This window comes from Cervus elaphus, chromosome 18, assembly GCF_910594005.1.
Source record: "Cervus elaphus chromosome 18, mCerEla1.1, whole genome shotgun sequence".
NCBI classification, from domain to species: Eukaryota; Metazoa; Chordata; class Mammalia; order Artiodactyla; family Cervidae; genus Cervus; species Cervus elaphus.
In genome coordinates this window covers 78216294-78229684 of record NC_057832.1, presented here as the reverse complement: position 1 = coordinate 78229684, position 13391 = coordinate 78216294, and the positions used below count along the sequence as shown (strand labels likewise).

Below are 13391 nucleotides of genomic sequence, written 5' to 3'. Positions count from 1 at the left end.
TATCAAGTAGGCAAATGGTAGTTTCTTCCAGAGTTGACAAAAAGAAACCTACAAATGAAGTTAAGAAACAATGGTCAGTGAAATAGGAGAGGAATCAAAAGTAGGGAGCCTGTGGCTGTGTCCTGATTTAATTTCATTACTGGTAATTTGTCTGTTCATATTTTCTATCAATATTTCCTCTTGACTTAGTTTTGGGAATTTGTATGTTTCTAGGAGTTTATCCATTTCTTCTCCATTGTCCATTTTGTTGGTGTATAGCTCACAGTAATCTCTTAGGATCCTTTGTATTTCAGTGGTGTCAGTTAAAAGAGGTTTCTCTTTCATTCTTGATGTTATTTGGGCCCTCTCTTTTACTTGATGAGTCTGGCTAAACGTTTATCAAGTTTGTTTATCTTTTTAAAGGACCAACTCTTGGTTTCATTTTTCTTTAAAAAAATTTTTTTTGACTGCACTGGGTCTTGGTTGTTGCACGTGGGTTTTCTCTAGTTGCAGCCAGCTGACCTACTCTTTGTTGCAGTGCTTGGGCTTCTTATTGCAGCAAATTCTCCCACTGTGGCACACAGGCTTAGTTGCCCCCTGGCATGTGGAAACTTCTGGGACCAGGTAATCAAACCCGTGTCCCCTGCACTGGCAGGTGGATTCTTATCCACTGTACCACCAGGGAAGTCCTCTTTTCTTTCTTTTAGTTTCTATCTCATTATTTCTGCTCTGATCTTAGTATTCTTTCCTTCTACTAACTTTGTGTGTGCTTTGTCATGACTCTTTGTGACCCTTTGGACTGTAGCCTGCGATGTTCTTCTGTCCATGGGATTTTTCAGGCAAGTAATACCACAGTGGGTTGCCATTTCCTTCTCCAGGGGATCTTCCAGACCCGGGGATCAAATCTTAGTCTCCTGTCTCCTGCATTGCAGGCGGATTTTTTACCCGATGAGCCATCAGAGAAGCCCAATTTTGGGTCTTGTTTGTTTTCCTTTTTCTAGTACCTTTTGATGTAAATTTAGGTTATTTGTAAGCATTGGTTCTTTAATTATTTTTCCTCCCTTATTATTATGTGCATACTGAAAAATTTAGTCTCTTAACCTAGTCTGATTTAGAAAGTTAAAAAATCTATCTCATAGATCCCTTCTCAGTCTCTAACCTGTGTGCATGGCACACAGTATTTGACTAGCATGGTGATATTAAAAGAATTATTTATGTACTTTATTCATTTATTTATGGCTACATTGGGTCTTTTTTGCCACACATGGGCTTTTCTTTAGTTGTGGTGGTGGGGGCTACTCTCAAGTTGCGGGCTTAGTGCAGTGGCTTCTCTTGTTGCAGAGCAGGGCTCTAGGGAGCACAGGCTTCAGCAGTTATGTTGTGTGGGCTCCCTATTTGCAGAGCACAGGCTCAGCAGTTGGGATGCATGGGCCCAGCTGCCCCATGGCATGTGGGATCCTCATGGACCAGGGATCAAACCTTTGTCCTCTGCATTGGCAGGTGGACTCTCAACTACTGAGAAGTCCACCAGGGAAGTTCATATTTTCTTATATCACACACGCCCCATCCAAGAATTGTATGAGGTGCTGGTTTCCAGAACCGATATTCTCTAGCCATTTAACTACTGAATATTGCTCAAGACAAGTTAGCAACCATTGTGAGGCAAGAACCTTACAGATGGACCCTGCTTTTACCTGGAGTAAGTCTCCAGATAAATTTTTCTGGGACAGGGAACAGTGGTGGGATGGGGCCAGCCTCCTACACATTTCCTGCTCTAACTGCCTCTAATGCATACTTTTTCCATATTGATTTGTCTCCTTTTTTGTTGACATTACCCTCAAAGGTTCAGGAGCTGTTGGCGAGGGCTGGCATAATCCTTGTATTGAAAACTATGTCTTTGTTAGGTTACTGTAAAAGTTAGACATACTTAGACAATGAATATATGAAAATTAGGTGCCCATTTAACCTTCTGACCAAACGTCTCAGACCCCCTCAAAATAGCTCCCAAAGTAAAGAGCCCTCCATTTACTTTGGGGGTTGTACTTCATTGATTTTTGGTCCTGGTCACTAATAGAGAATGAGACATCACCTAATGAGTGAGTTATTGGAATTATGGACCTGCATCACAGATATAAATCTCTCATTCCCAGTACTTCTCTCTCACTAAATCTCTTCAGTTAAAAAAGTCATCCCAATGTGTCCTATCCCTTCCATGCAACCTGCCCAACTGCTAATTTGACAGATTTCCCTGTGCAGCCAGTTCAAAATTAGCTAACTTTAAGGGTTTACTGAATGCAAGGCAACACACCAATGTTCTCTTGTTTATTCCTCACAACAACCCTAAGGATTAATATAATTAATGTCAGTTTGCAGTTGAGGAAATTAAAGGCACAGAAGAGTTAATGTGTCTAAGATTCTGTTAGGAAGCATTAGCAGAGAAATCAGAACTCTTGGGCTGTCTTCTTCCACCATTCATCAATAAAAGTAAGAAATTCTTGTCTTACTGACAAAATGGTATGCCCCAACTTATACCATAGGCAGGTGACTTTAAAGAAAATTTATTAATTTCCCCTGTCATCCCCAAGCTGGAAAGACTTGTTTTCTTTTGGTCAATTTATGACCCCTGTCCAATTCAGGTAGGGATAGCCACAATTTCATTAAGCTTATAAACTGAGTAAGAAAAGCCATAATTTCCAGAACTTGGATAGTATTTTTTCTGTTGGAGTGTGGCTCCCAATGTAAAGTTCCTGCACCTCAATGAAAATCAGCGTTTCTTTCACTTTCTATGGGAGAGGACAAAGGGGCTGGGAATAGGTGTTAGATCGACCATGCTGGGGCATCTATAGTATCTGGAGTTATGTTTTGATGTAATTCAACATTCCAAATCATAGCTGAATTAAGAACAACATTGTTGAAGACAGGGATGAGGGATGACCAAAACCTTCCTTGTATTCAAGAAGTAAATTCCTATCTGAAATAGAAGGCAAGGTCATCTGCTGTGAGAGGAGGGAGCTGGGTGAGATAAGAAGCCTGAGGAGCATGAGGACCTTCTAAATTAACAAGGAAGATGCAGAGAGAACTGATATAGGGTTTCTGATGGTTTAGTTGAATCAGAGGTAAGTTTACAGGGGTATTGATCCACAAAAGTGTGTGATTTTCTCAACCAGTACTCAGATGCATGTGGAAACTTGGGACAGTGTGGAAGAACAAGCAGACTCCACTTGTTGAGGACTGCAGAAGCATGGAGCCAGAGAAAGCTGTCTTTAATAACAAAAGGAAGTGTGGGAGTATAAAGAGGCTGATAGGGATGACTATATGACATTTTGGAAGGCACCATGAGAAAGCAGTGTCAGTACATGTGATACTACCAAGGTAATGTACCTGGGACTCTGACCTTTGGGAGTAACAACCTGAGCCTATTTACTTCGCTATAATATAGGGACAATTCTTCCAATGATTAGTGAGGATGAATACACCTTAACTATAAAGCAATTTGGTGATAGTTGGACAAGAATTTGGGCAATGTCACACTGACTTGGGTTACTAACAGATGGTTACAACTATATGAGCATAAAGATTTTAGGATGCCTATTTATTTTGTTCCATGAATATGTGAAATTTGAATGAGGGAGGTACAAAAAAGTAAGAGCAGTCAGGGGTTATCAAATTCCTAGAGGTGTCAGGGCCACTTGAGAACAGAAAGCTAGGAACGACAATTAGGTAATTACTAACCTTGGAAGCAGTAATTTTCCAATATGTGACTTTGAGGGAATTTGATGAAGATATAGTGTTTCAATGCTTACCAGTTAAGGGTTTTCACAGATGCCACTCAGTGAATGCTTATAGCAAGGCTTATGAAGTAGAGATTATTCCTATTCTCCAGATGGCAAAAGAATGCAGTTGTGCAAAGCTCTAAACCAGAGGCCAAGAACTTTCCTGTGAAGCACCAGTCAGTATTTTGGGCTTTGTGGGCTATTCGGTCTCTCTTGCAACTACTCAATTCTGATATTGCAGCACAAAAGCAGCCCTAGATAAGACAAGTGAATATAGTGGCCATGCGCCAATAGTTTTATTTACAAAAAGCTTCGGGACTGCTTACTAACCCCCACTCTGAACACAATTTTTCCATTCTCAAAACCCAGCATTCTTCGTTACAACACAAATAAAATTAAGTAGTCCAATGGTTGTTCTTCAGAGGATGCTGTTCAAGCTATACACATGTATTTAATGGCATCAATGTGGAACACAGGCACAATTCTAATGAATAAAGAAAAAGCAAACTGGAAGCAGCTCATTAATATTTCTGGTAAAATGGAGTTAGACTAAGACCAAACTATGGTCAGAGTAGCTTGGTTGTGGTTTCAGCTGTCACTCATGTAGTTTTTTTCCAGTGTAGACAATATTTCCTGGCAGATGTTGAGTACAAGAAAAATGGTAACAAATCCGGAGGGGCCGGAAAAGGAGGCAGGTGTTCTCCCCTCCCCTAATTAGGACTGCAATCAGGTCAGTGGAGCAAGAGCATGTGACTTTGGCCACTCTGGGCCCAGCAACCCTCAAAGCTCCCAGGCAGGACGACTCCTTTCAACATGTGGAAAGAAAGCAACACTCTGGAAATGGCATGGGCTGTGTCCCAGTCCAGATACTTGCCTCTGCCCACGGCATACCTTAAAAACCTTCACAGCTCGGTGTAGGGGTGTTAAAGAACTGGGCCAAGCCTACCCCTCTCCAAACACAGGTATCTGCTATGTGCCTCAGTTACCTTCCTCTCAGTGATCTGCAAGGCTGGACTACTAGGTCCTGCTAGGGCCCAGCTCAACCAAGTGAGTAGTTTCCATAGTTCCCTGAGCCTAGTTAAGGTTAATCTCACCTCTCATCTGTCCAGTTAGAATCGAAGAATCTCTGAGATCTCTTCTAGTTCCAATAGTGCGACCTCTAATATGACTAAAATAGCCAACTTAACCAAAGCATGAGCAAGTCAGTCTCTTGCTATTTTAAAAAACTGTCAATGATGTATCACTTACCACACATTGGCCTTCTTATCATTATGTATGTGTGGAAAGATATGCTACATAACAAGACTACTAGTCAAGTTCCTAAAAACCTGGACATGTTTACCCTTTGAGAAATAGAATGCACCTGTTTAGCTTTCTGAATGAACCAAGAAAGCCTGGGGTTATGACCAGAGTTTCCAAATAACTCAATCTCCAAATAAGATAACCTGGAATCCAAGTGGTATTAAACAAGTGGAAATCTAATTTTTTGTATTATACTTCTGAGTATGTGAACACCATGACAATGGTCTGGGGCCAAAGAAGCAGATCAGTGTGTACTTCTGCACTGAAAAGTGTTAGTTGCTCAGTCGGGTCTGACTCTTTGAGACCCCATGGACTGCCAGGCTCCTCTGTTCATGGAATTCTTCAGGCAAAAATATGGCAATGCGCTACCATTTCCTTCTCCAGGGGATCTTCCCGACCCAGGGATTGAATCCAGGTCTCCTGAGTTGCAGGCAGATGCTTTACCATCTGGGCCACCAGGGAAGCCCTGAATTAACTATATTAGAGGCACTTATTGAGTATAACTGGCCTAGAACTCAACAATTCTCTGCCAACACAGGCCTTAGTTGGCTTAGGAAGCACAGAAATCAGTCCATTTCCTGGTCTCCATGTGTTCCCACACTAGTGCAGAACTCTCTTAGAAGCTAACTGCTTCACTGACCTGGATACCACCTGAATTATAACAGGCATCTGCTTCCCCAAATTGTTTCTGCCGATGTTTTCAGACTAACTTCTTTGCTTTTTCACATTTCTCCAATGACTGAAAATAAGATTCACAAGTTACACAGTGCTCTATCAGGCCTTACAGACCTAAATAAACATCCCCATCACTTTTGACAAGGCCTTCTCCCAGTTCTCTGTCACACAGAAATGGCTCTCACCACTGGTACAGACTTATTCCCCCCCACTGAGAATTTCTCTCAGTATTTTCTATGGCTTAGTTCAAGTTCACCATTCCACAAAATTTCTAGGGACTACACTAACCATGTATGGCACAAACTGCATGAATAATTTAGCACATAAACTATCACCACACACTGTACATACCATAACACTATGACCAGAAAGTCTTCTTTCTACAGTTGACCTAAATGTTGCAGTGCTCATTCTGGCCAGAGAAACTGAGTGGATGACTGAGGTGTTGTTCTAGGGCAGGCTGTCCTAGAAGACCAAGTAAACACAATCTACTACTATCACTAGTAATAATGCTGCCTGTTTGGGCTACTGTATTTTTCAACCATTTTGGTATGCCATTAAATCAAGTTAGAAAAATCATGATCTGTGACTTTGTTTTTTAATTCTTAAGCCTTATGATCAGAGAGTTTACAAATTTGAGCTAATGATATAGCCCCTCTAATCCTTCTAATGAGTTGGCAAAAGCACGATTACCAATCACCATATACAAGTAGTTCTACAGTTGCATTTCTGAATTCCTGTTTAAAAGACAACCCTGAATTATAACTTAGTCTGACTTTGTGAAGAATTAACAAGCAAAGTTCGTTAACATATCCTGTCACAGTGAATTTTAAAAGCATCTGATCTTAAAGATCATCTACAAAATGTGAGGTGCTAAATACTCTTTATTTGATGCTATACATAAACCACACTAAAATGCCTTTCATTAAGTAAAAGGCTAAATTTTAGATAGAGAATTTTAATTAAATTGGCATAGTTTATAAAACCAAAAAGATAAGTGGAATTTGTCAGTGTATTTTCAATTCTTGCCTTAACAGGCTAATGAACACAACTTCAAACACATCTGAATCCTCCTCTGTTCTATGAGACAGTGAAGGGACCTTTTCAGTATTTAAATATATTAATATAACCAGTTATAGAAATCTAAATATAAAACCAATCTCTTATAGGGTTTGAGAAGGAATGCACCATCTCCCTAAGAAGTTTAATATTCCTTATTCAAGTTCAATCATCTCTTTAGAATGGGAAAAGTGATAGTACTTGTTGAACCGGAATTACTATCAAAATTAAAAAAGCTGACCATATTTGTTTAGCCACAAACCAATCTTATTTAAATCAGGACTGTCCAACAGAATTATTCCATCAGCCGTTCATGATCTGAATTCTAGTGTGTGAGATCAATTTAAATATGGTACACATAAAAAGTCATGAGACACTTCTGTTTCATAATAAATAAGGCAGTGGCCAACTATTACTCATTGGTAGCTTTTTTGAGATAAGCTATCAAGTCCTCCCTCTCTCCCTTCTTCTTAATGCCAGCAAAGATCATCTTTGTTCCAGGGATGTACTTCTTGGGATTCTCCAAGTACTCCATCAGCGTCTCCTCTCCCCAGGTGATACCTAAACAAGAAAGGATATATTGTTGAGCATGTCACACTCCTGAAAGTGTCTACCATAGGTTACATTCATACAGTTTGTGCTTGGGTTAGTTAAAAATGCCCCCCTCTTACCTTTGTTCTTGTTGGCATCTGTGTAAGAGAATCCAGCAGCCTGACCCGTCTTTCGTCCAAACAGACCATGGAGGTTTGGCCCAGTCTTGTGCTTGCCTCCCTTTTCCACAGTATGGCACTGGGCACACTTCTGAACAAAAATCTTCTTGCCCTTCTCAACATCACCCATTTTTAAATCTAAAAACGAAAGATTCAGATTAGTAATATATTTTCTCCAAGTGAAAGTACAGTAGATTCCCAACATCAACCCCAGTCACTGACACCAACTTAAATAACAGGTTGAATTTTGTCTTACTTAGTTCACTTGCAACAGATTCTTTAATACCAAAAACACTGTCTGGAAGAACTTCCTTGAAAAAGGAAGATATTCACACCTCTGTGAATATCTCTGCATGCTCAGTCACTAAGTTGTGTCTGATTCTTCATGACCCCATGGACTGTAGCCCACCAGGCTCCTCTGGCCATGGGATATTCCAGGCAAGAATTACTAGAGTGGGCTGTCATTTCCTCCTCCAGGGGACCTTTCTGACCCAGGGATTGAACCCACGTCTCTGGTGTCTCCTGCACTGGCAGGCAAATTCTTTACCACTGAACCACCTGGGAAGCCCCTCTGTGTGTTTAAGTGCCAACTAAAACTTGGCACTTGCCATCAGCCTATACAAGGATTAAGGCACAAGCGGCTGCAGTCTGACCTTCAACACATTCTGAAAGGATTTCAGGGTGGAGCAGGAATAAGGCACTCTGGGCTCTTGAGTAAACTGGCAAAACTGGCCTTCAGATAGATCTTTTCAGGTGAAGATTTTATGAGCCCAATTCTTCCATCTCCTTATTATCTAGAAAAGCACTAAAATCCTTAACGGTGGTACCTGTTCCTGCTGATTAGCAGCAAACCTCTGGTAAGTGTGTTTGACTGCATAGTACCCCCATTCATGAAAATCATATACAATACTGACATTCTCCCCCTACCTCCTCAGAGCAGTTTCTCGTCTTCTAGGACATACTCATCGTTTTGCCCCAAAGAAAACTTAACTCACAACTCTCAAGTTGTGCATTTTTTTTTTCCAGTTGACATAAGTGATGAAAGGTTAGAGGTCAGGAAAGCAAAGCGGGAAGCTAGTTCAAAGCCATTTCAAAAGATGAGACCAAGGTCACGAAAAGTCACAAATCCAATTAAGTTGAACTGAGATCATATTAAATCCAAGCCACCAAATTCCAACTTTTAAGGCCTCATTATTTATTCATACAATTTAAAGCCACTGCTCTCTTTAGAGAAAACAAAATACATTTTTACAAAAAGGGAAATCTTTCTTGATTCAGTCCGCTCAGGTTACTCGAAATTGCTTTGCTGTGGGTAGGAGGTCAGCAGCCGGCTTTGCGGTCACCCAGGGACCCCCATCATCCAGCTGTCGGATCCCCGGAAGTGACCACGAGGTCATCCATCCAGGCTTGTTTCAAGGAGACTGTGATGAAACCTACCCCCTCGGACGTTCCTCAGCAGGTTAAGGAGGGAAGCGACAGGTGGCCAAGAAATGACTTATTGGAGGAGCAGTCGTTTCTGCTCTTTTGGAAGGAGGACGTGAAGCGCTGCGCTCCGTCCCCGCACTCCCGCCCTCACCTCGGAGTTAGTCTTGTCTACCATTGCCCCAGCTCAGCAGTTCCTATAACGGAGAACCGGCGTCTCGGTAAGAATCGCGACCAAGCCGCCTCCGAGCTTTCAGAACCTTGACCGACCCTACTACCTAGTTGGGGTCTCAAGCCGTAGCCCACCCGGTTCTGGCCCGGCGCAGTCTAGCTGGGCGCCACTCCCTGCCAGCTCCCTCGCCCCCGCGCGCGGGCCTCAGTTCACCCGCGCGGCCCCCATGCAGGCGCACGCATTCGTGGCTCAGCTTTCCGCCTGCTGCGGCCTCCGCGCCCCGCGCTCACCGTTCTTTCTCTGGGCGCGACCGAGAAGTTCCCGCTCGCAAGCCGAACGCCCCGCTTTCTAAGCCCAAGGACACGCCGGTACGTGCCTAAGTACCGGTGTTGGTGCAACCAAACTGGCTCCGCCCTCCGGTCCCCTGACGTCCGTCCCGGCGACCGGATACGCAGTGACGAAGCCGCGCCTCATTGGCTCGGGTCTCCAGGCCTGAGGCCGGACTCAGGGCGCGCGCATGCCGACTAGCACGCTTTGGGGTACCGCGTGAGTGCCCTTCCTCTCCCGGCCTTTCCTTCCTGGCAATTACGACAGGCCATTAGAGGTACGACACCGAGGTTGTGCCGGAAGGGGCTGAGAGCAGTCCTGGCGTGTGCCGTCCGGGAGGGTGGAGCGGAGTCGAGCGGTGGATCGATAGCGTTATCTTCTCGTAAGGTAACCAGTCTCGTGCTGGCTGACGTAATGCTCTTTCAGCACCGTGTTTTGTCTGCTCGGAGGGAAACGGTCGACTTGGACACAGCAGAGGTCTCTTGGCTGTCATCCCTTCAGCTGGAGACCTTTACCCAGACTCGGTCGTATTTCCGCCGCTGGCGCCAGCTGCACCCAACAGAAATAGCCCGCAAGCAGGAAGAGTTGGACACGAGCTCCTGACCTTGTTCTTGTTTTGCCTATCCGCTGTAATTTTAAGTTATCTTCTTCCAAATCGTCCCTTGATGGAGCCCTGAAGACTAGGGCAGCTGCTGCAGTTGAGGCAGAGACTGGATTATAGTTCGGGCCCCTCACCTGCTGGCTTCTTTTTTACCACCTGCTTTTCTACACGTGCTTCTCGCGTTTGTGTGCAAAAAGAGCAAGGGGTGTGTGCGACCAGCATCCAGAAAGAAACATTTTTAGATGGCTAGCGAATCTTTGGAACTCTGTAGAGGATTTGCATTCCATCTAACCTAGGTGAAGCTCATGTTCAAGCAAGCTGATGTGGTTGGAGTCGTTAGAAATGCAAGGGACTTCTGGCAGTACAGAAGTTAAGACTCCGCGCTTCCAACGCCGGGACTGCGGTTGGATCCCTGTTGGGAGGACTAAAATCCTACATGCCTGCACGGCATGGCCAAAACCAACCAAAAAACAAACAAACAAACAGGTTTAATCACTGCAGCTTCCAGTAGTCATACTTTTCCTCCACCACAAGCTCTCATTGAAGACATGCCCAGTTTTGTCACTGGGAAATTTTCTCGACTCCTGTCCTTCAAATTCAGCCCCCGAGTTTGAATTTTTCCTCCTTTCCCATATCCTGTCAGACGGTGCTGTATTCATTCAGTCCAGTGTTTATTGAATACATACTGTTTGCCAGGCACTGTCTAGGACGGTGGAGTAAATCAGTGAGAACTTTTTCTCTGGCGGAGCTAATGTTGTAGCATCCTTCCTCCTCCCTTCAATTAAGCAATAGATTGTTGTTGTTTAGTTGCTCAGGTGCGTGGGACTCTTTTGGGACCACATGGGACTGTCGCCCACCAGGCATCTCTGTCCATGGGATTTCTCAGGCAAGATTACTGGAGTGGGTTGCCTTTTCCTCCTCCAGGGGATCTTCCCCACCCATTCATTGAACCCCTCCTTCTTGGCGGGCAGTTGCTCTACCACTGAGCTGTCTTGGAAACCCCAAGCAATAGAAGTTAGTAGGTTAACCTGGATTACCTCAGACCCCTCTTAAACTGGTCCTATAATTTCTTCTCCAGATCATCTATCTCCTTATACGAATAGATTATTGTTTTCTGTGTCCTGATTTCCCATTTTCTTGTCTCTGATCTCACACACTGCTGCCACAAAAGTGTACTGTAAAACAGAGAAGAAATCACAACACTTGAATATTCAAGAACTTTTGTGGCTTTTGGAGTGGACCAAGATAGTGTTTTAACTGTAATACTGAAGTAGGCTCATTTGACTAGCTACCCAAGTTTTTGAAAAACTGGGCTCAGTTAACACCTTGCAAATTCAGTCCATATGTTTGACGCCAAGTCCTAATGTTGCCACCCATATCTCTTCAAGGAATACTTGGGCTTTAAATGGGTATTTGTCCTAATTCAAATCTTCTGTGTTTGTGGTATCAGAAGTTACTAGTCTTTGTTCAGTTGACTGAACAAAGTAGCAACATTGTGCTGGTACTGCAGGCCATGCAGAATTAGCAATACATCAAGGGGCCTAGTGATTGATGGACATTTCAAATTTATTTCCATGAGGGGGAGAATAGAAAATCAGAAGTCCTTAACACCTTTACCTGAGGAAATTGGGGATAAAGAGTGTTGTAATTGAAAGTAGAAGGAAAATGAGAACGCGAACAAGAGCAAAAATGAACACTTGGCACATTCCTGTAGTAGATACTATTTAACATTTGTGCTTAATATCCATGTATTCAGGTTCTAAAGAGATTCATAGTGCTTACCATGTATTCAAGATACCAGAGAGAATTAGTTGAGAACATTACTATTCTACAAGTTGCCCAGTTCCATATTTGTATATCTGTTCTATCTCCATCTTTTCCTATTGTAGTGGCTGGTAAGGGGTATAACTATTATATAACAAATGCCTTAGATTTCTCCTTCCAGCAGCACAATGGGTGATATATACATTTTTTTTTCTTGTTAATTTATTCCTTTTTATTTGTTTTTTTTATGTTTATTGACACCAATTATGAAGTTGCTCAGTCGTGTCCGACTCTTTTGCGACCCCATGGACTGTAGCCCACCAGGCTCCTCCATCCATGGAATTTTCTAGGCAAGAGTACTGGAGTGGGTTGCCATTTCCTTCTCCATATACATTTTTAATGTTCATGATAAGAAAGAAATCTAGTAAAATGCCACCCCCTCAAACCAAAACATCTAATGACGTTGCAAGAAATGAGGGAAAAGAAGTCTAGTTGGAGGCAGGGGTGAGGCAGGCAGCAAGAACTGAAAACTGTGATAAGCATAAGTTGACTCCAGAGACACCAATTGCTGAAGTGAAAGAGCCTTAGGCTTTAAGGGCATCTCTGGTGGCTCAGCATCTGGTGGCTCCTTCAATGGAGAAGTTGTGGGTTTGATCCCTGGGTTGGGAAGATCCTCTGGAGAAGGAAATGGCAACCCACTCCAGTATTCTTGCCTGGGAAATCCCATGGACAGAGGACCCTGGAAGGCTACAGTCCAGGTTTTAAAAGATTTGGACACGGCGTGGCCACTAAACAACTGCAGAATGGAAGTAAAGCTCATACAAAAGAAGAGTAGTGGAGTAGGGAGGGGTCTCGGTTGGTTGAGGCCCCTGCATAATGCTGAAACACTTCAATCTAAAGGATAAAATAGTCTGCTCATTGGCAAAGGGAAGAACCAAATTAGTCTTGTCTGGCTTGGTCTTGGGTACTGGATGGGAGGAAAAAGTATCCTCTGATAATTCATAACCACAGGTCTGCCCACATGGAGGTTTAAGGTTTGATTTATTTTACCTGCACGGCCTAAGGAACCTCTAGCAGAAAAATGAACAAAGTAATTGTAGATAGGTGATGTGTTCTGGTGTCTGGCAAAAACACTCAAATCTCTAGAGAAATATCTCAGTCAACCCAGGTTCCATATTTAAGAAATGCTGTGGTGAGATAATAATGAAAACCAACAAAGAGCAAAATTATAGTCACAAAGGGCCAGTTGGAATTATTAGATAGTGTTGGAGAAGTAAAAACCTTACTGAAAAAGAGGGACCTCATATCACTATGGAAAGAAAGCAAACACATTTATTACTGAATAAGCACAATATAAAATAGCTGTATATAGGTAATCTAGAAGAAACTACCAAATCAAAATAAGACCTCACACGATTTATACTAAACTAATTATAATCCTTTTATCTCATGCTGTTTTTAGCTAGCATATAAGATGAGGCTTTAGGATCAGTAGTGCCCTATTTTCCATTTGACAGCACTATTGTCACTTATCATTTGGATTAATGGTAACCTGTTTTCCACAGGAGGACTTGACATCACGGTTTGTGGCCAGATCCTTCTTAGTT

At 42.8% G+C, this 13391-nt stretch overlaps 1 protein-coding gene and 1 long non-coding RNA gene across 3 annotated transcripts in view; one reads left to right on the top strand and one right to left on the bottom strand.

The window, feature by feature from the left end:
• Nucleotides 1-4024: 4024 nt before the first annotated feature.
• Nucleotides 4025-9526, bottom strand: LOC122674211 (cytochrome c). The gene is made up of 3 exons (XM_043872372.1): nt 9383-9526; nt 7460-7636; nt 4025-7349 (listed from the first exon to the last, which is right to left on the bottom strand). Exons 2-3 carry the CDS (start codon nt 7626-7628, stop codon nt 7201-7203), a joined length of 318 nt encoding a protein of 105 aa, XP_043728307.1. The 5' UTR covers nt 7629-7636; nt 9383-9526; the 3' UTR covers nt 4025-7200.
• A 125-nt stretch (nt 9527-9651) lies between these two features.
• Nucleotides 9652-13391, top strand: part of LOC122674213 — a 171576-nt gene continuing 167836 nt past the window's right edge. For both annotated transcript variants that reach the window (XR_006334930.1, XR_006334931.1), the window contains exon 1: nt 9652-9806. This is a non-coding gene — a long non-coding RNA (uncharacterized LOC122674213). The remainder of the gene's footprint in view (nt 9807-13391) is intronic.